At 52.3% G+C, this 24688-nt stretch overlaps 1 protein-coding gene across 2 annotated transcripts; it reads left to right on the top strand.

The window, feature by feature from the left end:
• Positions 1-491: 491 nt before the first annotated feature.
• Positions 492-23446, top strand: FOSL2 (FOS like 2, AP-1 transcription factor subunit). Of its 2 annotated transcripts, none has more exons than XM_070798950.1 (4): positions 492-1396; positions 11144-11395; positions 16261-16368; positions 18725-23446. In XM_070798950.1, exons 1-4 carry the CDS (start codon positions 1295-1297, stop codon positions 19244-19246), a joined length of 984 nt encoding a protein of 327 aa, XP_070655051.1. In that variant the 5' UTR covers positions 492-1294; the 3' UTR covers positions 19247-23446. The 2 variants fall into 2 exon arrangements, with proteins under 2 accessions (XP_070655051.1, XP_070655052.1); XM_070798951.1 differs by lacking the exon at positions 492-1396 and adding an exon at positions 2459-3399.
• Positions 23447-24688: the final 1242 nt, after the last annotated feature.

Below are 24688 nucleotides of genomic sequence, written 5' to 3'. Positions count from 1 at the left end.
CAGGGGCCCCGCCCCGCGCCCCTTCCCCGGGCGGTGCAGAAGGTGGGGAGGCCGTGGCGCGCTCGGGAGCCGGCGAGGGAATCCCTCTCCCTCCACGTCACCCGAAAGCTAGGGAACCCGCACTCGCGTCCTCTAACGCAAATGACCATCTTTGGCAACGTGCGCCAGTGGAACAGACCAAGGGCGCGTGGCCCGGGGGGGTGGGGTGGGGATGGGCCAGGCTGCCTCGGCTCCCCCAGACCGCGCCAGCGGTCCGCTCCCACCCCCGCCACCGCCTTCCTTCCTCGCGCGGGGTGTGTGGCTGGCGTCAGCGCGGCCAGGAGCCGGGGCAGATAGGGGAGCGCTGCGCCCGCCTCCTCCCGCGCGTCTTCCTCCTCCTCCTCCCCCTCCTCCTCGGCCTTCTCCCCCCACCTCCCCGCGCGCTCCTCCCTGCAAGGTGGAGTCGGGTTGACGTGAGGTACAGGGGCTGGAGAATAAAGAGTGTGGAGTTGAAATCGTGCCATTGTAGTGACTCATCTCGGGCAGAGCGCTGGGGCTCCGAGCAAACCAGCGAGCAAGCGAGCGGCGCTCGGCGGGGACCGAGAGAGGGAGAGAGAGAGGCGCGGACGGGCGAGGCGGGCCCGTCCGGGAGCGGGCGCCGGGAAAGGGGTGCAGGTCCGGGCGCCGAAGCCGCGGCACCGCGTCCCTCTCCACGCCGGCTCAGCTGGATCCTCCCGGGCCGTGGGCCGGGCGCAGGCTGCCTTCTTCTCCTAGTCAAGTGTCCGAGCCGCTCCAAACTCCGGCTGCGAGTCGGCCACAGGAAGTTTATTCTCAGCTCCTTTTCTAAAAGGAGGAAATAGAAGTTTCTCCAAGCGGGCAGCCTTTCTTTCTGCCTTTTTCCCCCCTCTTTCTTTTCTGCCCTGACATCGGGGGTCCCCAGACCTGGCAGGCTTGACCCGCCGGGTTGACTCCCATTCTTTTTTGATTACCGATTTTTGATTGAGCCGGCGGTCTCGGCTGGGCTCCGATTGCGCGCGGGGGCGGGAGGGCGCGCGCAGGGGAGGGACCGAGGGACGCGCGGACTTTTTAGAGGGAGGGACTGGGTGGACAACTGGTCCCGCGGCGCTCGCAGAGCAGGAAAGAAGTGGTGTAGCGCTCGGCGCTCAAGGGGCCCTGTTCCCGGGGTGCCTCCGCCGAGGGGGACAAGCCCGAGGCGCGGCCAGCAGAAAGCCAGCGCACAGCAGCCGGTGCGCGGCCGCGGCGAGGGCGGGGGAAGAAAAACACCCTGTTTTCTCTCGGGCTCCCACCGCGGATCATGTACCAGGATTATCCCGGGAACTTTGACACCTCGTCCCGGGGCAGCAGCGGCTCTCCTGCGCACGCCGAGTCCTACTCCAGCGGCGGCGGCGGCCAGCAGGTAGGTGCGGGCCCCGGGTGCACCTGGCGGCGCGGGTGGACCCCCGCCTTCCTCTCGCCGCCACTGCCTCTTTTGCTTTCTTTGCCCTTTCTCGGTTTGGTGAGAAAATACCTACGGGCCACCATTGTAAGTTCTGAATTCTCATCTCCTGCCCACACCTCCTTTCACCCCCTCTACCCTCGCCAACACTTTTTTTTTTTTTTTTAACTGGAGCGGCGAGTGGGCTGAAAGAACCTACAAACCCTGTCCTTCACGCTACATCGTATCCAGACAAGCTCCTGGAATTGCAGGTCCCGTTCCCAGAAGCCTGTGCCTCCCTCCTCTCCCAGGAATTCATCTCCATTCTCCTCTATCTCCGTGGTGGACCCCCCCTTCCCAAATTTTTCACGCACGGGCCCCTTCCGATATCTAGAGAACTTATTCCTGCGAAAAAGCCCTCTCCTTCTTTCCCCACCCCGACCCCGCACCTTCTCCCGCCGTTGGTCTTAGTTAATTTCGGAAAGAGGTTGGGAACTCGGAAACTGGTTGGGCTCCTTCAAGTGATCCAGAGTGAGGGCGAGAATTGTCACTCAGGGAGTCAGGTGCGAAGGTCAGGAAGAAGGAGGTCAGCCTTGATTGGCTCCGGCTGCGTGCGTCTATGTACCCTGCGCCCATCCACCTCCTGTTAGGGTCAGTCTAGGAGCCTGAACTGCCACCCAAAGGGGCGCCTTGGGGCCTGGGGAGTACCTGGGGCCAGGACGGCTGCACAGAGACGGGAAGCTGGAGAGACCTCTTCTAGGCTCCTGAATGGTTCTGGAAGCCGAGAAATAACTTGTTTCTAAAGCAGGCGGACTGGTTTGCGCTGGAGAGGTTGTGCCTGCCATCTCTGTCTATAAATACCAGAATAAATACCAGAAAGTTGTTGCTAGGTTGGTGGTGCTGATGGGGTGCCTACCCTCTGCAACAGCCACCTCCCACCCCACCCCACACCCCCCACCCACCCACCCACCCAGAGGCTTGTGAGGGATCTGACTTAAACAAGGCTGCTAGACCCTGAAGCCCGTCTTGGTCAGGATCTGCCGAGTTTCTAGCCCAGTTGGCTGCAGCAAGAGTTGCTCTGGTTAGGCGGTGGCCTTGGCCTCTATAAGCCAGGCAACCAGGAGGGGCTGCGGTGGGCTTCCAGGGCGGAGGGACCCTGATGGAGAATAAAATGGAAACGTGGCTCTCTTAGTAACTGAGGATATCTTATTCCAAAGTGGTTCCCCATACCTGGTGGATCCTCAAAACGCTTTTCTGTGCCTCGCCTCTACCTGCCCTGGTATCCCCATAAGCACCCACTGTAGAGAGCCTTGTCAGTGCATTGAGGGCACAGTCAGTGCATGCACCCTTAATAATGAACACTAAGGTGATGAGTTTCAAATCTTGTCCCAAAGTGATTTTGTTTGCTTTCCAGCCCCATTGGTGGTTTCTATTGAATCCAACCATCATTAGGCAATGGGTTGGAGTCATTTGACATCTATTCCCTCATTCTCCAGTTCAACAGCCCCTCTGTTTTTGTCCCTCTCTGCCTCTCCAAATCAGGAAGGAATCTTTTGATTTCTCATTTGCTCCTTTGGCTGCTGTTTCTGCGGCAGTCATCACTGAAATGTTACAACCTTGCAGCCAGGCTTTACTCAGACTCTGGGGCCTAGATGGAAAATCAGACCGGACATCAGTGCCCCGATTGAATAATCTGTGTCACTAGGGCTTTGAGCCCAGGATGTGAGTGGAGGCAATTCCCTGTTTTGGAAGAAAATCAGACAGGAAACCAGAGCTAGGAAGAAGGAAGAGAACTCAGTCCAGCAGAGTGTAATGGGGCCTCATTACCGAAGCAAAAAGCAGCTGTTGGCTAATTCCTAGCGTGCTGTAACACATGAGGATTTTGCAATTAGTAATAACTGGTGCACGGGGTTCTTGCGTATGTGCCTGTCCATTCGGCCCAGCAGCTCAAGCAAGGAGCCTTTCAAACCAGAGGGATTGGTAAGGTAATGCCGCTTTGGGCAAGTTTCTCAGCCTGTCCACTCCTGAGGAGGGGAAGGGGTGGCGGGAGGACGGGAGAGGGTTTTTCCATCATCCCTGTGACTGGGAGCAGAGCTGTTCTGTGGTCCTAAGAGCTGACGTGAGAAGCTTTTGTTATTTCACATGTCTGTGACCCCACCCGGGCTCAAGGTAACTTTATTGCATACCAGATAAAACCTGTAATCACTTTATTTCTCTTAGCTTCCTTTATGGAGAGACTTTCCTGGCAGTTGGTGATGGGCCTTCCTCCTTTTGTGGCAGCTCAGTGTAAGAGCTCTGGTTTTACCTTGGGCAAGTGAATATTATTTTTTTCTCCTCTCTTTGTTTGTGGGGTCTAATATTCCTTAGAAATTTGTTGCTGTTTACTTAGCCTAGGACTTTCTTCTCACTTCATGAAGCTTGGTCTTAACACATGGCTGTGAGTTTCAGTGACTTGAGGGGGGGCGGCAGATAACTCTTTGTTAAAACCTCTGTTCTTGTATGTGGCAGGAACTTGAAGTATGAAAAATATTTCCTGTTCCAGTTATAGTTTTAATCTCAGACGTTGGTCATTGGTGATTTGATTTGCCCCTAATAGTTGCACACACACCCCCACCCCTGGCTTTTTCTTTTTATTGTTGTTTTCTCTCTTTCCTAACTTTCCTAGGAAAACACCTCCCAGATATATGCCCTGGCTGACTGCTCGACTCACGGTTTCAGGCCCTGAGCATTACGCAATCTAGCCAGTTACACAAACATAGGTCATTTCATAACTTGTTTTCATCAGCTTGGCCCCCTTTTAATGAAAAAAACAAAACAAAAACAAGACCCAGAACTTTTCCAAGGCTGCCATTTGTCTGTTTCTCAGATAACTTGTGAAAATAAATCAAAGGGGACAGTTCCTTTTTGGAACCAAGGAATAACAGAATAACTCTCTTCTTTGGCAACCATTCTTTTCCAAGAGACAGACAGACACACATACACGCGCACACACACACACACACACACACACACACAAAATTCCCCAGAGTGAACTTTTGCCAACTGTACCAGGCTGGGACATTCCTCACATCAAAGAACTTTTACCAGAAATGACTGTGATTCCCAAGTCAGCCCCAATCGTGCCTCTTTAGTGCCCCCTACGGGACATTCTTAGAAGAACTATCTGGGGAATGTATTTTTCCAGCCCCAGAGAGTGTTAACTTGGTAAGTTTTCGAAATTCTTAGGACTTTTTTTTTTTCTTTTTAATTCAGGACAAATAAATGCCACATATTTAACAGTGGTTAACTAGGAGTTGCTTGACCTCGAAATGCAGTTTCTTTTCTAATTTTATTTTGTTCTAAATAAAGCATGGTTGAAAAAGGAGTGCTTTTTTCTTTCTCTATTTTTATATCTGTTCATTGGCAGCACAATGTCTTCAAATTCCGAAGGCTTGTTTTCTTGATATTGTTTGTAGCAGGACACTGGAAATTGTTCGAGGAGACGGTCTTCAGAATTGGTGGGAAGGTGGGAGGTGTATATTAAGGGTCTGGTACCCTTTTTTTTTTGTTTTTGCCTTGATCTCACAGATGTTGTAGATTAGGATCAAACAAAATGTTATCCCAGGAATTTGTCTGTTCCGCTGATTCTTGCTGGTGGAAGTCAGTGTCACTGGTTCATCAAAGTGAATGGGGTGAAGCAGCAGTCACGTATTGTCTGAGTGGCAGTTGAATTTTCCTATTCAAACCCCTGAGTGCACTTCCATTGCTTTATTTCTACCTGGCTCATTATTCAAGGTGAGTGTAGAGTTAGGAGCCTCTGTTTTTTTTCTTTCCTGTCTTAATACAAACACACCAGAACTTATGCATCCAAATCAGCTGTTGTCCCCTTCATAACCGTTCCTTGAGGAGACTAAATTCTTATTTGGATGCTGTAGCTATTAGTCAGACTCAGAAAGATTTTACAACATCCCTCTTTGGAATTGGCTTCAGCAAATTCTTTTGAAAACCCTCCCTCCTAACATATTTTTGTCTTTTGAGGGTGAATTTAATATTTGGAAGTTATCAAAAGATCTGGCATAGAAGGAACCAAGGGTGATGTGTGAGGTCTGGGTGATCTGGCAGGGTCCGAAGCAAGATGTGACCCCAAATCCTGCTGGTCTCCATCTCAAGAGTCTTCCTGGGAGAGCAGTCACCAAGACAAGGCACACCAAAGCAGGCACCTCTGCCACCTAGACCTTTCGATTCGCCCCAACCCCCATCCCGTTACAGGGGAATAAATGCACTGATTTTGAGAATTCAGGAGGCTAGGTTTCTCGTCTATCCATTGAAAGAAAGAAAAAGAATTAGTGTTTTGTGACTCCGTCTCTTCCATGCTGTGTGTGGCATCTTTTGTGGCCACGGCATTTCCAAATGACGGCAGCTGCCCTGATGGAGGCAAATAAATCTGTTCCCAACCCCAGCTGGTAACTCTGTCCCTCTTGGACTCGATGGGCCAGAGAGGGAAGGTGTAAGAGTCATCTTACCCAATGCCCCATCACGGGACAATGACTTGGCCATGCTCACCTGCTGTGGTTGTAGAGAGGATGAGATGGCATGCCATTCCCGTGGAGTGCAGAGCTGTCTTAGCTTGGTGGGGGTACAGAGTGGGGTCTACAGAAGGGTAGAGGGAATTCCCTCTTGCTTTGGAGTGGAATTTCTGTCCAAAAGGGCCCTGGAAGGCAAGACATCAGGGAACCTGGTGGACAACTCAGTATTGGTCACCTTCTTTTCCTTGCTTTTGTCTTTTCTTTGCTGTTCTTCACCCTAGCAGTTAGGTGAAGGAGGATAATGTGATTTGTTCAAGTGAACCTGACAGGAATCACTTGGAAAATGGGGGGGGGGGGTGGCGCGGGATTATGAGTTATTGATGACTATTTCCATGATGACATTAGTGCTGAGCCTCAGGAATGAAAGGTCAAAGGTCAAGGTGATGTCCCATATAGAATCTGTGAAAATTGGTTGAATTCCACAGAGAAGGCTTTGGAGAACACCCCACGTTTAGTAAAAGTACAGAGCATTTGAGTCAAACTGGACCTCAGCAGGTTTATTCTGGGGCATTTGAGGCAGCATTCGCCCTGCCCTCTCCTCTTCCCCCAAGCGAGTCTCCTGGGATGTTGGAATTTTCCTTTTCCTGTGCTGGGAAACTAAAAAAAGGGGGTTCTTAAGAGAGAGAACCCAGTCTCTTCTCAGACATGCATAATCATTTCTACCTGTCGAGGCAGGTCCCAGGTATTCAGGGTTTTGATGGCTTGAGTGCTTGGTGGCCCAGTCAAGAGTCAACCTCGTGGAGAAATGCCTGGCTGAGGGGATGGACCCTGAACACCAACTCTGATTCCATCTTAAATGCCACTTCTGGGCCCCTCACGCCAGGAGTTTCTGGGATAGGCCCTGCCACATCCATGTCTGCAGGAAAGCAAACCCTGCTTCCTAGACCTTTCTGAACCTGAGGCCCTACAGAGTTCAGAAAAGTCATTTCCTCAAGTTAGCAATTTCTGGACTGAAGGGACCTCTCTGATCTGATGAAGCTGGGTAGCACTAAAGGCCCCTTGTTCCGAGCTTTCTCATAGGCAGCAGGACACACATACATACTGAGCGGCCCCAAGGCTCCCTTAAATTCAGGATAAGGAGGTTCTGCTGCCCGAAGACCCCCATCAAGGCTTGCAACCTCAACATTCGGCTTCAGGTTCTGGAGATTGACGCTGGCTAGTGAGAGTCCATTGCTTGATTCCCTGCGTTAGAAGAATGGTTCTGCTTTTTTGCTTTCTCATTTCCTCTCTTTATTCTTTTCCCCTCAACCTGAGCTTACTGAGATGAGAATAATCCTCTAGGACAGAGGTCGCCAAACTATGGCCCAAGTCTTTTTGTAAATAGGGCTTAAGAGAGTCCAGGCACGCCTGTTTGTTTACATCTCGTCTGTGGCTGTACTCACGCTACAGTGCCTGAGTTGAGTAGTTGCCACAGAGACCTTATGGCCTGCAGAGTCTAAAATATTTACTATCTGGCCTTTTACAGCAAAAGTTTGCCAAACTGCCAAAGGAGGTTGGGGGGAGGGGGGCAATTTGTCCTTTTATAGGCATTCTTGCCCACCCAGAAGTCAACAGGATGACACAGTTAAATAAAGCATTTGGAGGCTCTGCCAGACTGGAATACCACATAGCCATCCAGCACCTTCCATGCTGTCCTTAGAGGAGGAGTTTTCAAGGGAGTGGAGAGCTCCAGGGGGGTCAAGTGAGGGTCCTGGGTTACCTCCTCTAGCCCCCCACCCCCAGCACACCAACATCCCTGTTGGTGCTGCAACAGGGATCAAACCACCGTGTACCTGCAGCTGAGAAGCCCCATCTTGGTTTCTGTTCGGTGTTAACCCATTGGTAGAGAACTGTGATTTCTCCCCAACATGACATGTGACTGGTTCTTGGGTCCTCTTGGGAGAGAAAAACGCCAGGCTAACTTCTGGGACCACAAACTCTGAGGCTCACCTCTTCTCTCCAACTCCAGTGTCACTTTCTGAAAAATACCTTCAGAGTTGACACAAAACACAAATCTGCCAGATCTCACTTAAACTTTTGTGTGTGTCTCAGAGAGGCTCCTGCTGGAGACAAAAGCCTCCTTTAGCAGTCCCCTCTGGGGCTGGACATTGTTTTCCTTGCAGCTCAGAAGCAGTGTGTTACCCAGATGGCTTTACCTCCCTCTGAAACGAGTTGTGCATGCATTTAGAGGCAGTCATTACCTACTGCCTTGTTTTTATTGCGTCTTGTTTTGTCTAGACCAAGCTACTGCTGCAAGGAATCTGGCTGATGGCCGGGTATGGCCTTCTGTAGACCTGCCATCACAGACAGAGTGGACCGGAGGGCCTCCTGAGAGGGGCTGAGAGTCTGCCACTTAGTCCTAAGCAGAATTAGTCTTTCCAGCTTTGCTTCAGGCTTTTGGCTCCCCTCCCTTAGCCTGAAATGGGAGCTCTTTTTTTCTTGGAATGAGAAGTCAACTTCTTGGGTGCTCTCCTGAGAGGAAAGCTGACAGCCCCCTGCCCCTCGAAGGAAGGACGTTAAACTGTCCTACTAGATGCCATGGGTGTCTTTCAAACCCAGAACCTGACTCGGGGAGAGAAACAAGAAAAATGTTGGGTGCTTCCCAGGAATGAGAAGCTGGCAGTTCTCCCAGGAGCCACCCCTTCCCCCAGACACTTCCAATGACAATGCGTGTGGTGATGGTGATGGTGGCTGTGATGGTTGTCATTGTTGTGATGATGATGATGATAGCACCTTCCATTTATTTGCAGCATCATTTCTCAACCCTGACTGCACATTAGAACCTCCTTAGTTTTTTTTTTTTTAAAAAGCTTATCAGAACACCACCCGAAAGCAGTGATTTTAGAACTCTAATGGTAAGGTTGGCTCCTGCATTGGTGTTTTTGAAAAGCTCCTCAGAATATTCTAATGTTGCAGCCAGGGTTGAGCACCACTGATGTGCTTTCATAGCCTGTGATTACAAGTAGCTCCTTATTTAATCCTTGTGATAGTGCAAAGAGTTTGGTGTTACTGCTCCCCTCTCCAGACAGGGAAACTGAGTCCCCAGTGATTCACCAAGGCCTCACATCCAGGCCTCCTGACTCAGATGACCTCCCAGCCTCCCTCCCAACGCAGCATCCTAAGAGAGACATAGCTGCCTGGGCTTTGGTGCTTCTGCACACACTCAGCTGCTCATGTGTTCCCAATGCCCTCTTCCTTAAGCTCTGGTTGTCTGTTTTTCCTCCTTGAAGATCATTTCCCACTTGTATCCTTCCATGTTCACTGCACCCAGCCCTCCTTCACACACACCACACATACTTAGGTACATCTGGTACTTTTCATTCAGCTCCTGATAAAAAGCCCAGTTGTCTTTGCCCTGCGAGATGACTCAGAATCCATTCTTGCACTGGGCAGCTCTCCTCATTGCCTCCCAGAATCCATTGCACTGGCAACTTCACAGAATCCCAGAAGACGTTTTATCCAGGTTAGTCTGGGATGTGAGGCAGCCCCATCCCACCTCCTAGATTGGGGTCAGGCAGGGGAGTGAGCAAGGAAGGGTCCCCAGCTCCCTGAGCTGCAATGAAGGACTCTTAAGCTTCACTTTTATTTACACAGAGGAACACAGATGTCATCACCAGGGGCAAAGACCATGGTAGAGGCAGCTGCCATTGCTGCTGCTACTTCTAATCTTGGTTGGGCCGCAAGAGCAGGGATGCTATAGCATCCATGCTAATGTCAATGGGCTTTCATCTGGGGTCAAACAGACCTGTGCGGCCTCCTGGGTGAGGGACTGTCTGTAGGGATCCTGGGTGGGAATGACCCTGATGCTCTGTCCAGGTGCATTGGGGGTGGATACCAGCACTTGGGGCTGGACTTCAAGATAGGAAAAACAATTCTGCAAAGTGGTGCATTGTGTGGGAGAGACCTGGCCTCTCTGTCAGACCGAACTGGGTTTGAATCCTGACCCCACTGCTTATTAGAACGTGGCTTTGGATAAGTTACTTAATCTCTCTAAGCCTAAATTTCTGCCTCGAAAATGGAGATAATGGTAGTTCTTACCTCAGAGGGAGAATTAATGGGATAATCTAGGTTAAACACTACTGTGGTGCCTGTCATTTAGTAAGTGCTCAGTAAGTGTTAGTTATTATTGTTGTCATCTTTGCATCCCCCAAGTTAGGGAAGAAAGGATGTGCAGAACCTTTTGTGGGAACAGGAATCATCTGAGGCTGAGGGTTCCAGAAGGGGGGCTCTCCCCTGAAAATCTGGAAGTTGGGGGGTCTTCCCCTTCTCCCTCCTTCTCACTTTCTAGTAGCTGCTCTGAAGGAAGGTCAGGCCCATCTGCTGAGGAGCATGGCCCAGTTTAGCTTTGGTACTCTGTCATCATGTTATATTTTAAATAGACTGCTTCCTGCAGCATGTTCCACAGGGCTCTGCAACGTGGTCTGGGCATAAATTAAGTGACAGGGAGAAAACCCAGAGCTAGCAGCGCTAAAGTTTCCCACAGACAGGCCTGTGAGCTCGGATAGATAGATACATGAATGGGTAGAGAGAGATGCAGGATCTCTCAAGATGGGGGTGAAGGTCAAGGAGGGCAAGGACAGCAAGGGGAAGCCTGGCAGCAAAGGCTACCGCTTTCAGTCTCGTGGGTCAGGGGAGATCTTTTCATGGTCTCACACTGATGGGATCACAGCCCCATGATGAAACTTTTTGGAACGTAACAGAAGCAGACACGATAAACTTCCTGGTGATCTTTGTTGCTGTAGAGCAGTTGGTCTGCAAATCTCCTCAAAGGATACTAAGCTGGTACCTGGGGAATAAGAGCAAGTGACCCAGAGGCTTAGGTGGCCCAGATGGGAGGCCTGCTCTCCTGCAGATAGGGGCATAGCTGGCCTGGAGGGTTTCAGAGAGGGCCTGCTGGGATGTGAGCTGCTGAGGACCACATCTGTCCTGGCAGCCATTGGGGATATGACCACATCTTTCCTGAGCCGGTGGGGGATGGAGTTTCCAGGACCTCAGTCAGGGAGCAGATCTGACGGGGAAGAGTTAAGATCCCCTTGATTCTTGGATGTGCAGGAACCCCGCCCAGTTATCCTGACCTCGGCACTCCAGGCACTGACCCTACTTTCTGCTGGTTTTGGCCTTCTATCTCGGCTTGGCCTGTTTTGCAGTATTTGTTGGCTCAGTCCTATCTTCCTCTTCATTTCAGAAATTCCGGGTAGATATGCCTGGCTCAGGCAGCGCCTTCATCCCTACCATCAACGCCATCACGACCAGCCAGGATCTGCAGTGGATGGTGCAGCCCACGGTGATCACTTCCATGTCCAGCCCATACCCCCGCTCGCACCCCTACAGCCCCCTGCCAGGCCTGGCCTCTGTCCCCGGGCACATGGCCCTCCCGAGACCCGGTGTGATCAAGACCATTGGCACCACGGTGGGCCGCAGGAGGAGAGATGAGCAGGTACAGTTCTGTTCGGGAGCCACATTAGTGGCTTTATAGTGCAGAGTGTTTTCCTGCAGACTGGCGAGGAGCAGGGTGTGTGTTCTGGGAGCACTGGGGAGATGAAGGAACTCAGGACCCTCCTCCTTGGAGGCAGAGCATGTGACCTGAGAGTCAGGTATCTTGCCCATGTCCCTTAGAATCTCTGAGTCTCAGTTTCCTCAGCTGCAAAATGGGGATGGTGTCTTGCTAGCCAGGACTTGCTGCCACTGGAATGAGATCATGGTAGGAAAGCACGTGGTGAATGATGAGGCGTCAGCACACGGGCAGGACTGTTGGGACCTGCCTACAGCAGTATCCTCTGATCCTTGGCAGAGGGACCATGGGACAAGCAGCCGATGAACCCTGGTGGGGAGCCCTTTGTGGGCTTATCCCTTAAGTGTCTCCTAGTATCTAGTATGGGCAAGAACCCAGCTGTCCTAAAGGGGCCCACTTCCAGGCCAGTACTGCCTACGGTGTGTCCATCACCCCTCCATGTCCCAGGCCTCCAACTCGAGGCTGGAGCCCATTTCAAGTGCCTGGGATGCACATTCCGGAAACACATCTGGGACTCTGGGGTCTTTGGAATCTGCTCAGCTCCTTAAGCTCCAGGGACACATTGGGGAGCGGGGGTCAGACAACAGCAGCCTTTTTTCCCCTCAAGGGGCTTAGCTTTGAGCAGGAGCCAACTTGGCTGGGAGGGATGCCAGAAAGGGGCGGGGCCTCTGCTCTCTAGATAGCATCTACCCGAGCCTCCAAAGGTCTATCGTCTGTATTAGCGGAGAGTGGGGCAGTGATGGCCCCCCGCTTCCCAAAAGAGAAATCAGAGTCATGCATAATTCTAGAAAGGAGGGAATGAGCCTTGTAAGAGCCCCACCTGTCCCCCTTCGCAGATGACACAGCCAAACAGCTACCTGGGGCTACTTGGCCAGTGAGTGGGGAAGTGTGGTCTAGAACCAGGCCTCTGGGATTCCACCCCTCTGCAGTGCTCTTTCTACAATGCCATGCCACCGTGAGTCCAAGGAAGGGAAATACTTTAGTAGCAGAATCCCTTTTTCAACTGAAATATTAGCCTGGAGAATTACTTCGATTACAGCTTTGGAACCCCTTCCCATTTCAGTCACTGTCCACCTGCACTCTGGGATCCCCAGGCCCACAGTGTTCCAATACAAGGACCTTCCAAACGTGGTGCCAGTGGCTAACTGTGGGTCCAGTGCCACTAGTCCCTTTGTGTGTGCCAAGTCACTTCAGTTGTGTCTGATTCTTTGTGACCCTATGGACTGTAGCCCGCTAGGCTCCTCTGCCCGTGGAATTCTCTAGGCAAGAATACTGGAGTGGGTTGCCATGCACTCCTCCAGATCTTCCCCACCCAGTGATCGAACCCGTGTCTCTTATGTTTCCTGAATTGGCAGGTGGGTTCTTTTCTGCTAGTGCCACCTGGGAAGCCTGCCACGAGTTCCCAGGATACTTAGAATTACAAGGATCACTGCTTTGAGGAACCAGAAGCTTTTACACGAGTCCCGTTCCTCTGAGGATAAAGCTGGGCCTTGTATCCGCTACTTGTTGGCTTGTTCTCTTAATGGCCGGACCTTGTGCAGGGGCAGCATGGGGAGATGTGTGTAATAGACACTAACGGTTCCCAGGTCCTGTTGGGCTTCTGCTCCTGGGGCAAGTGGCCAATACCCTCCTCCTCCCTGCTGCTTCCATGCTTGTAGTTATAAATATGCAGTAGCAGTGATCCCAGTGTCTTCTATAACTGTGCTTCCTTCAGGGAACTCAGGGTACCAAGCTTTATCTCCTGGTATGTAAAGGACCCCTTATCCTTTACAAGCTAGGCTTGTGAGGGGCTCCCAGGTTAGCAGGACAGCCAAGCAAGATGTGCTAAATACTCTTCATTCTTTTGTCCAACTCTTTGTGACCCCACGGACTGTAGCCTGCCAGGCTCCTGTGTCCATGGAATTCTCTAGGCAAGAACACTGGGGTGGGTAAGCCATTCCATTCTTCAAGGGATCTTCCTGACCCAGGGATCCAGCCAGGGTCTCCTTTGCAGGTAGATTCTTTACCATCTGAGCTACCAGGGAAGTCCTTTTTCTGGACCCAGGTCACACCAAATTTGCAAGATTAGAGAGGAAGAGACTTTGGAGACTGGCTTTTCTAAATCTCCCTCTGCACCCATTTTACAGATGAGGAAACTGATGCCTAGAAAGAAGGGCCTTGCCTAGGCTCATGCAGTGAGTGGCAGCAGAGCCAGGATTGGAATCCATCCCCTTTGACCTTCAACCCTGTGATTTTTCCCATCACACCACCCAGGCGTGCCCTTGGAGAGTTTCCTCCTGTTTTTGAGATAGAAGGAGAGAGCCAGGAACATTTTATCCCATGTCAATTAGGAGTTCAGACCATCATGCAACAGCTTAGAGGAAGCCTAGGCAGCAGCATCCTAGAACTTGGCTCCTCAGGTTGCTAGCTCTAGGGTCTTTTCTCGGAGGCTCTCTTCTGCCTTCCCAGCCTCCCCCAGGGGGCAGAGGCTGTTATGGCGCTGGCCTGGTGTCTCATTGCCCTCCTCTGGGGCCTGCCCCGGAGGCTCCCTCTGAGGCCACCAGTGGCGGGGAAGGGAGGGTGTGTGTGGCTTGTGGGTGGGTACGTGGTGGTGTGACACACTCATGCTGTAACCATATTGTCACCGCCCCTGAACATTTCCTATGCCAAGAGCTCCCACAAGTTGCCCTGTACCTCACCAGACACTTCTTAGAAGAGAGAAACTTCTAAGGCACTGGGGAGAACAGAATCTGTCCAGGGGGAATGGAGGCAGAAGTGGATCAGGACCAGCTCTCTGTCTTGTCTGCCCCTCATCAGTGAGGGAGCGGGGTGCTAGCTGGGCCTCAAGGGGAGCCCTGGTAGCCTTTTGGTGCTGAGCCCTGAACCTGGGGCTGCAACAGGGCCATCAGGCTCTCTCGGTCCCTCTCGGGCTCAGGCTGAGATGGATTTTGGAGCGGCAGGTATTCAGGGCCTTGGCCAAGTGTCCTTTTGTGACCTCAGCCTGTGATCCTCTGTGATCCCACAGAGAATAGGGTGCCCCCGTCTGTGTTCTCTGGGTGTCTGGTTGATTTGCTGCTCAGTGAGTGCAGCAAGGGTATCAGAGAGGAGACCTCTGGACTGCGTTGTCTTCTTTCCAGCACTTTCTGGTTTAGAGAAGACTCACACTGCGTCTCATCTGATCCCTGCAGAAGCTTTGTGGGAGGCGGGGCAGGTCCTATTAACCCCACTTTCCAAATGAGGATCTGAGGCTCGGAGGGTCAGTAATCTGTCTGGGTCCATCCAGAAGTGCCACATCTGCGTTTGGCTCTGAGCCACCCGACACCTCTCAGGAGAGAGACCATGGAGCCATCAGCTTTCCCGGGGAGGTGGGGCAGGGGCTTGAGGAGGGAAGTGGAGCCAGGATCCAGCGTGGGCTCGAAGACCAGGCCTTTGTAAGAGGGTTGAAGACTAACAGGAATGTAATGTTACCAGCTGGATGGGCTCAGGTCAGTGTGCCCCACGTGGAGGCCGCTGCAAGGACAGATGGTGCTAGGGAGGGACACAGTGATGCTATGCCCTGCTCTGCAGGCAGTGTCCTGGGGACTCTGGCCTGGGCCCAGCCCGGGGAGTGGCTCCCTTACTTGCAGGCTGGCTGGAGGTCCAGGCAGCATCCCTCAGGGGGGCAGCTTCTCTCTTAGCCCTCCAAAAATGGCTTTGGCCTTTTCCCCACATGTCCCTTGAGGGGAGGACTTGGGCCTTACTGCCCCCAGAATCTTCTAAGCCCCCAGTACATCACTTGGCACTTAGATGGTGTGCTGTCAGGGTCTGATCACTGAAGGAGGGGGTCTTTCCTTTTGAATTCCTTCCTGCCTTGGCCCACAGCCATCTACTCACATCAACTCTGGAATGGCTCTATGTAAACAGAGTATCAGCCCTGGTGGTGGAGCAGAGTTCTTGCCCTCTGGCCTGAGCTGCAGGCCCCTAACCAGCTTCCTGGTGAGGAGCTAGGTCATAAGCTCTACAGGCGGATTTTTGTTCATTCGGTTCGCTGACAAATCTCTAACCCCTCAAACCATGCCTGGCATGTTGAAGGGCTGGTTGGTTGCATGAGTAGATGTGGTGGGCAGCAGAGTTTTAATCTGCTCCAGGGCTCCTCCTCCTCTTTGCTCGTTCTGCCCAATCCAGCACTGTGCCAGGCACACTGGTGAGTCCTCTGGGTTGAACTGCGAGCAGCCAGCACTCGAGGGCTGGCAGAGGGACTTGGGAGTGGGGTGGTCCTCCCTCCCGCCATCTGGCAAGAGAACATGCACCCCCCCCTCTGGGTGGTTCTTACTCTTGGCCCAGCTACATAATCAAGTGGGGATAATAAGGCTTGCAGAGCAGGCAGAGTGTTGGGGAGGAGTAATTAGGCCGAGTTGGGAGGAAGCTGCTTAAGTGGGTGGGGCCAGGCCTGGCACAAGGGGACTCTCTGGGGAACGGTCCCAGCTCATTCTCTCGGGTCTTGGCACTGAATCAGGGCTGACATGTCACATGCTGCCATCATGCCTGGGCTGGTGAGTCTCTGACCCATGGCTACCCTGCTCTCCCTTCAAACACGTGACATCACCTTCTGGGGGCTGGGGTTTAGTTCTGAGTGCTCCCCCTACCCCCAGGCACCCAAACTGGGGTGAGGTACATGTTCTGGGGCCCCTGAGCCACGTTCCTCTTGCCTTCCTCCTTCCCTGCCCGGTCCCAGAAGGGGTTCTTCCCCTACTTACAATGCGGTTAAAAGCGGAAAAGCTTTGTGAGCCACGCACCCGAGCCTAACCGTGATCCTTGGCCCTGGCCTCTAGCTGTCCCCTGAAGAGGAGGAGAAGCGTCGAATTCGGAGGGAGAGGAACAAGCTGGCTGCGGCCAAGTGCCGGAACCGCCGCCGGGAGCTGACGGAGAAGCTGCAGGCGGTGAGGAGCCCTGCGTGGGGTGGGCGCACTCCTGGGTGGGCTGAAGCTGGGACCCCAGGGCTCCCGGCCCTCTCCCCTCCCTCCCTCACCCCTAGTAACTGACAGAGTTAGTATGGGCAGAAGCATTCCTTCTTCTGAGCACATGGGTCAGCCCTGCCCTGATTTGAAGGAGGTGGGTGGGGAGAAGGGAGCTGGCCTTTATCACCCAGCATGGACCCAGAAAGAACTGGATAAGCTTCTTGGGCCTGGCACCCTGTTCACCTCAGCATCTGAAGGATTCTGTGCTGAGATCTGCTGGGGCTCCTGGGCGAGGGATGGCAGAGGGTGTCGCCGTTGCCGGCCAGCAGCCAGGCAGGCCCAAGCCTGCCCCCTCCAGGGTTCCTCTTCCCAGGTTCCAGCCGCCCCCATGCCTGCCTGCCTGCCGCCGGCAGGAGTGGGCCCAGCCTGGCTTCAGCCATCTGGTTCTCTGGGCTTCTCCACCTCTGCAGGGTCTTGGCGCTCCCTGGGTCTCATGGGTATGGATCATAGGCAGCTGAGTTGTACTATCTTGGGGTTTTCTCATATCCTCTGTGGGCGGGAGGGTTCCCCGCCTCTGCTCTGATCCTGAAGCTGTCACCTCATTGGTACCTCATTCTGCCCTGTGAGTCATTCTCCCCTGCTAGCTAATTGCCCCCACCTGGGGGCCCTCAGCCCCGCCCTTCCCTCCCCAAACCTTGACCTGACCGACATCACGTAACTCCCTCCAGAGCCCAGCCCTCCAGGAGGGGCCGTGTGCCGTGTGGAGGAAACCCAGAGCCAGGACTGACTCTTCCTGGGTGGAATGTTTTCCAAGTGAGGAGATGAGGTGAACTGTGTCAGTGGTCATTGCACTGAGCAGCCAGGTTGGAGCTCTGGAAATCGAAATGGACTTGCAAATCCTATTACTTTATTTAATCCTCCCAGCTACCATTCCCCTGCTTCCACTTCTCTTTGTCCATCCCAGAGCCCTTGTTCATGGGCCTTAAATGTGCACCGGGTGAATTCTATGATGCCCTTGGTAGTGGCCTGTGGAGGTGTTAGAGGCGGGAGGAGGAGTGAGAGCTCTCCGATGCCAGGTGGGGCAGATCCATTAGTGATCAGCACTCCCCGGGAGACACCCCGGAGAGCCCTCCCCACCACTAACCTTTCAGGGAGCCATATCCCCCTGGGTCTACCCCCAGGTGCTTCTGCCACCAGCCCCAGAATAGCCTGTGCCCCAAGGCCCGTCGGTTTTCCTCCCCTCTCTCCCCTTGAAGCCTCACACCCTACACCCCCGCCTCCCCACGACCTAGCCACCCAGCCTCTGAGCCACATCCTGCACAGGAAGCCTCTCAGAAGCTCATGACGTTCATCAGACCCTTGAGACAGATGGAAAGTTTTTTTCACTCCGGAATATGCTGTACTCTGCTTAGCAAAGCTCTGGCCCATGTCATCTCGTTCTCAAACAGGAATCTGTGTTCGGGAAAAGTGGGGAGGAGGCTGGTGACACATACCTCTCCGTAAATTCCATGACGACCCCCCCACCTCCCGCCACCACGTGCATCTGTTGCTTCTCTAGCTTTGTGTGAAAGGAGGGGCTGAGGTCCTTGCAGAGGGTCCCTGCCGGCCTCATTTGCCCACTCAGGCTGGCAGGGGTCTCATCTGTTGAAGCATGGGGGCTGAACTGAATGTTCTCTGGGGGTTCTGTGAGTCCTGAAGAGCAAAAAAAGAGAAGAGGGGCAGTGAAGATCCAGTGGGATGGATTGAGTGCTTCCTACAAGCCAGCTACTCCTAGGCTTGTGTGTGCAGACAAATATCCAGTCACGCAGCTCAGAGTTCAGTGTCGATATGTCCCTGGCGAGCTGGAGGGGCTTGAAGAGGCATGGGGGGTGGGGGGAGGGATGCAGCTGCCTGTTCTGCTCCCTTCCCCCGCCAGGTCTCACTATTACTCACCCCCTCGGAGTACCAGGGGCAGTCCTGACAGAAAAGCGTAGTAGCACGTGGACTCTGCAATCAGATATCTTGGAGTCAGATCCAGGCTACCCTATCTGCTTACTCTGGCATCGGGCAAATGGTTAAACCTCTTGGAAACTCAGTTTTATTATTAGTGCTCAGTCATGGCCACTACAAGGGTTAATTCACCCTTCCTCCAAGCTGACTCACCTCTACTCTCAACCTGGAGTTCTGGAAACAAGGAATCCTGAACATGCAGGTGGCCCAGAAGCAGTCGGGTGTGAGCTCACTAGCTTCATGGTCAGCCCTCTGAGGACCGTGTTTGGTTTTCCCTCTCTCACCCAGATCTGACACCCCCTGGCCCATCTCCTACCATCCTTCACATCCTTCCCCTCTTCCCCTGCAGGAGACTGAGGAGCTGGAGGAGGAGAAGTCGGGCCTGCAGAAGGAGATCGCCGAACTGCAGAAAGAGAAAGAGAAGCTGGAGTTCATGCTGGTGGCCCATGGGCCCGTGTGCAAGATCAGCCCCGAGGAACGCCGGTCCCCGCCGGCCTCTGGGCTGCAGGCCCTGCGCGGCGGGGCCAGTGGAGGGGTCGGTGCCGTGGTGGTGAAACAGGAGCCCCTGGAAGAGGACAGCCCCTCGTCCTCATCGGCGGGGCTGGACAAGGCCCAGCGCTCCGTGATCAAGCCCATCAGCATTGCTGGGGGCTTCTATGGCGAGGAGCCCCTGCACACCCCCATCGTGGTGACCTCCACTCCTGCCATCACTCCGGGCACCTCGAACCTCGTCTTCACCTACCCCAGTGTGCTGGAGCAGGAGTCGCCGGCATCGCCTTCTGAGTCCTGCTCCAAGGCTCACCGCAGAAGCAGTAGCAGTGGGGACCAGTCATCAGACTCCTTGAACTCCCCTACTCTGCTGGCTCTGTAACCCAGCTCCCAGGGGCAGGGGTGGGGGTCCTCGTCACTGCCTCCTGCCCAGGGACCAGCACCTTCCAGCGCTCCGGGGCCGTGAGGAAAAGAGGGGGACCCTGCCAGAGAGCTTCCTGGCTCTGGGGAGACCCAGGTGGGATTTGGTGGTGAGTCGCCGGAGGACTTGGATGAGCTCTTGGAAGGCACAGGACCTCCTCCTCCCTCGTCCATCTCGCGAAGCAAATCCGTTTCTTGAAAAACATTGGAGAACTTGGTCTGGTGGACTCGGGCATCTCCCTGGCTTCTGAAGAGCCTGAAGCTGGTTTGGGCCATTCTTGTCCCTCAGTTCCGATGTGTCTCTGGAGTGATGGTGTCCTTCCCGCCCCACCAAGCATGCTCAATGCCTTTTTGTTTTCACCTTCCCTCTATTTGCCCCTTCCTTCCCCCAGTGTCAATTTCACTTCCTCTTAGTTTTTTATCGAATTTGCCATGACATTTCATCTGGGTGGTCTGAATAGTAAAGCTCTTCATTTCTGAAGAGGGGGCAGCAGGGTGACTCTTTGGCTGGGGCTGACTTGTCCAGAAGGGGACAGTCCATGTGCAATACAGAACCTTCCCTCCTCTGACACTTCTGGTCCACCACCATCTCCGGAACCGCCAGCAGGGCTCCTTGAACTCTCCAGGAGAGGCCACCATCGCCAGGAGGTTTGGAGGACCCTTCCTACCCATCCTCGGAGACGGCTTTTGGAGGAGCAGCTTGGCCAGAAGACAGGGTGTGAGTGAGACAGCGGGGGCACGGATTGGGTTTGCCAAATGCCTAATTACCAGGCCAGGAATGGCCAGGAATAGTGCCAGCGGGCCACACAGGTGTCCCAGCCAGCCTCTCTTCACCCCGTGTCTTGAATAGGACGTCTCTTGTAATTACCGCCTCGTCGTTCAGCCCTGGACCCTTCTCTCCTTCCTTCCTCGGAGCCACACGTCACTCCGAGTCCCTGCCCGCTCCACCCTCCCCCACCCTGCCTCTCAGGGTGACGCCGCCCGTGGAGGTTTAATGAGCGTGGGCCTGGCCCCTCCCCAAGCCTCAAAATCGCCTCTGCTGTGGATGGAAAGGAAGGGGGAGGAAGGAGGGAGGCAGTCAGAGTGGGGTTTGCCTCGCAGCAGCCCCAGCGCCTGCTTCTCACCTCTCACCAAGGTGCTGGGCCATGCTACCCTCTGTGGTCATCTGCTACCTGATGGATCTCGCGCTTGTTCTCTTACACTCCCCTGCCCCCTCACCCCAGTGTGCTTCCCAGGTCCACCAGCCAGCTGTGAACAGCTGGCCCAGAGCTGTTGTTGTGGCTTGCAGCTTATGTGCCATTCCCCAGGGGCTGCTGAAATCAGAGATGAATCCCACTGCAAGAGAGCTGCCCTTTCCTGTGGGGTGGAGGATGGGGAAAGGGGGTCCTCCAGCCACCCCCCCACCTCCTCCCGGGAGCACAGCTCCGCAGAGCTCAGCGGAGTCCCCGCCTGCCACCCCTCGGAGACTTTTTTTCTCCCCAAGGCTGGTCTTCCAGCATTGGCCTCTGCTGGCCTAGTACTCTGAGGGAGGCCCCGCTATTGTGATTCAGCTCTAGAGATCATTGTATGATAATTTAAAACTATATAGATATTATTTAAATCAACCCAGTGGGGGTTAAATCTCAAAGTTGGACTTGGGAGAGGGAGAAAACGTGATGACATGATTGCTCACCTGTTCCCTTCACAGACCCAGGCCTGGCATGCCGGCTGGTATTTAATGTTCATTACTCACTTGCCATGCCCTAGACACACTGAATGGAACAACCCAATGCCTAAAATACGCAGCCCACTATGACCGGGAGTGATGTGTGGAGGGGTAGGACTTGCAAAGAGAGGAGACTAAAAGAAACAGGATTTTCCCCCCAGATGCTTTAAATATGTTATTTCCCACATTCCTTGGCTGTGACGCTGCCCCCCAGTTCCCCAGAAGTTCTGGGAGGGGCGCTTCTAATAAGATGGGGCCTTTGGGTTTCTGGCTTCAGATTAATCAAGGACACAGAGGTCAGCTAGGAGTAGCAGGAGACAGGCAAAAAGAACTGGGGTGAACTCAGCTCTGAAAGACTTAATCATCTCAAGTGGTATTTGTGGCCAACTGGGAGCTATTTCTTTTTGAATATATGTATTATATATTTCTTAAATGAAGCTGCTCTCTGGTGTTTTGTTTCTAAAGTCCCTTTGTGCCCCACTTTGCACAGCTCTGATCCCAAGGCAGGCCCTGGCATGTGACGTGGGGCCAAGCTGGACATTCCTGAAATGGAGTCTGGCTTTAGTTCAGATTTCAAACTGCATTGGCTTTGGGACCAGCAGAAAGCAAGAACCCAGCCGCCTTGCAGGACTTCGAGGCCTCTGAGCTGTGTTTCTATTCAGGACCCTCTAACTTTGTTCTTGGAGGTAGTTTGGCTTCCTCAAAGCCAGAGGTTATTTGGAGAATTCACTCTTGACTCACAGGCATATCCTCAGTCACTGCCTTCTGGCTGGTTCTCTAAAGTTGCTGCCAGACACCAGGCCTGCTGCTTCCTCCTCCTTCCTTTCTCCTCCTCCTTGGGAGCAGCGGCAGGGGGAGCCTTTGGACTTGGGCAGGGAACCCCATGCCCCCCTGTGTCCCCAGCCGTGAGGCAGCTGGTGTGGACTCCAGTTGGGCTGCAGGCAGCTCTGGGACCACATAGGGCAGGCACTCCTTGACAGGCTGGTGTGAAACACACAGTCCCCTTGGCCACCTGGCTAGCCTCTTGGGAACAGCCCTCTTCCTGTCGAGTGGATGGGGATAGCTGCTGACACAGGACAGAGAGAAGATCCCAGGTGAAGCTTAGGCAATTACCAGAGCCAACTCAAAGCGGAGAATTCACTGGGGAAGTTTTCAGAAAGAAATCATTTTTCTGCCTGTGAGACTGGCCAGGTGTCTTCACTGTGGCCCATCCCACAGGCAACTCAAAGCCAGGAACCATCAGAGGCTACTGGTTCCCTTTCTCAGGCTTTGGGGAAGGGAGTCTCCTCTCTGTTCCCACTAGGCTCCATCTTAAGATTGAGCTCAACTTACAGGCGTTGGGACTTTTCTCCCTTTTCCTTGATGGACCAACAGTGCTTCTTGCAATCTCACCTTGTAACTTTTAGGTTGATTTCCTCCCTTGATCAGACATCCATGTGGCCTCTTTAAGAAGGAAAAGAATAGCACCTTCTATGTGCCAGGCACTGTGTTAGGCACTTTTATATATATATACTCTCTTTAGGGTGAGACTAAGTGATGAGGACTTCCCTTATTAAAAGCCCACCACTAATGGATCAACAAAAACACTTGGAGGTGAGAAGGTCTTTCTCCAAAGATCCAAGGCAAGATTGCCTTCAGTCTGAGGTTTGTTCTCAAAGACCCACCCCCTACAATATCCTCCACCTCTAAATGTGTTTCCCCTGTGATGTGCTCCTTTGCACTCTTCAGATGGTTAACCTGAGTCCTTATAGACTTTGTGGACCAATAGGATATGTGGCGTGTGTAACTTTCTTTTAAAAACTTAAGTAAAGTGGTCTTGCTACTTTCTGCTTGTTGAGTCTTCTTGGCATTCAGTCTTAAAAGCCAGCATCTCACTATTTATTGACGGGTCGTGTGTATGTGTGCGTGTGTGCGTGTGTACATTTCTAGGTGTGCCCATGTCCTCCTGCACCTTTTAAAAAGGAAACCCAGTCACCCCACTACCTATGTGACATCTTCTCATGCTTCTAGTATATTGGTCATATATCAACAAAGGGTTTTAATTTTCTAAGGCTGACATGTTCAGGAGGAGCTGGGTCAAATTTTGAGCAGGGCATGGGAAGGGAAGGGGGAGAAGTAATTGACATTTATTTTATTATTTATTTTAAATGTTTACATCTTTGTGTTGTACCAAGCCTGAATAGAAACAGATAGCATTAAAATGCTCAGTTCCTCTCTCCCTCTCTTTCTTCTTTATAATTTTTTTTTTTTAATTTAGGCTAATGATGCTTTGTTTCTAAAATGATTTGTGACTTGTGCTGTATAAACTGTATAAAAAAAGGTTCTGTTTTTAAAGATGGTGTGTCATTCCCCTGGGGACAGTGGTCACCAAGAACTCTACGTTAGAACACAAGGAAAGATCCTGCTCTGTTCATCAAAAATTATTTTCTGTGTATGATTAAAAGTTTATTCCATTTATTTTAGTTTGTGGTTACTTGATGTCGAGGAAGAAAAATGTTCACGTTTGTATAAAGAATAGGTATCAGGGTGTCTTTTCTGAAGTGACAGATGTATATATAGTATTTTGGTATATCGTGGCAAATCAAAAGCTTCGTGCATCTGTATTTGAGGTATGTTGATGATGTGGAATAAAGACTGCTCTAAGATCCTGGAGGTAAAAAAAAAAAAACATTGTACAAGATTCCTACAGCTTGATGGGGGAATTTAATTATCTTTCTGAGCACCTTGTCTTTTTTTTTTTTTTTTTAAATATTGGTGAAATGGTCCCATTGGGAAGGCTTCTAAATAGGCCTCTCCAGGCAGGACTATGAGCTCAAAAATCTTTGTATAGTTTTGAAATTTGAGGAGTAGCTCAGCTCTGAAGCATCTCTGGTGGTGTTTTGTTGTTGTTTTGTTATTTTACTGTAATACAAGCCTACAGTATTTGCACTAAAGAAAGCTTGTTAGAAAAAGCTTGCTGCTATGGAAGAAAGAACATATTACAACTTTTTTTCCTTTTTTTTTTTTTTTTTGTTAGCTTTTTCACTTTCAATTGAGTAGCTTTTTGTAGAATAAAATGAATTAAGATTGAAGAGCCTCTGATGGTTGGTTTATTCTGTCTTTTCTTCCTATCTTTTCTGTCGCTTCTCTTTTTTTCCTTCTAGGCTTTTCTACCTTTGGCTCCGTGAGCAGAGTTGGTCTTTCTGTTGGGAATGGGGAAGCAGGGAACAGCTCCCTGGGAATCTCTTACAGCAAAATTAGAAGGTGAGCTGCTGGGGGTGGGCTGCCTAGACCTTCCCCACCTCCTTTCTCATGCTTCTTTCTCTTTACCCTCTCCAACCCCTCCCAGTCCCATTTCCCACTTCTTAGGGCCTGATTCTCAGCTAGCTGCCACGTACTGCCAAATGCTAGCCACTAACAGTTCACAGGGCTGTCCCTTCCTGGGGGCACTTTGTATTTTGTTTCAATAAAATTGACTCTGGGGACTTGAGAATCTTCAAAAAGCCAATTTAAGGTATTGCTCAGAGGGTCCAGGTGGTTGCATGAGGTCATACGCAGGCCTCTGGAAACAACCAAGGCATGTACATAAGTGGGACAATCACATCCCGACGTCCTTTTTGAATAGACACAGGTTGGTGGGTGTGGAACACTGAGAAGTGTCAGCTGGACCCTGCCCAGGAAGCCGGGGGTAAATGAGAGTGTCTGTCCTGGGTGCTCTAG

This window comes from Bos indicus, chromosome 11, assembly GCF_029378745.1.
Source record: "Bos indicus isolate NIAB-ARS_2022 breed Sahiwal x Tharparkar chromosome 11, NIAB-ARS_B.indTharparkar_mat_pri_1.0, whole genome shotgun sequence".
NCBI lineage: Eukaryota > Metazoa > Chordata > Mammalia > Artiodactyla > Bovidae > Bos > Bos indicus.
The sequence above is the reverse complement of the archived record's forward strand: the minus strand, read 5'-3'. Positions and strand labels throughout refer to the sequence as shown.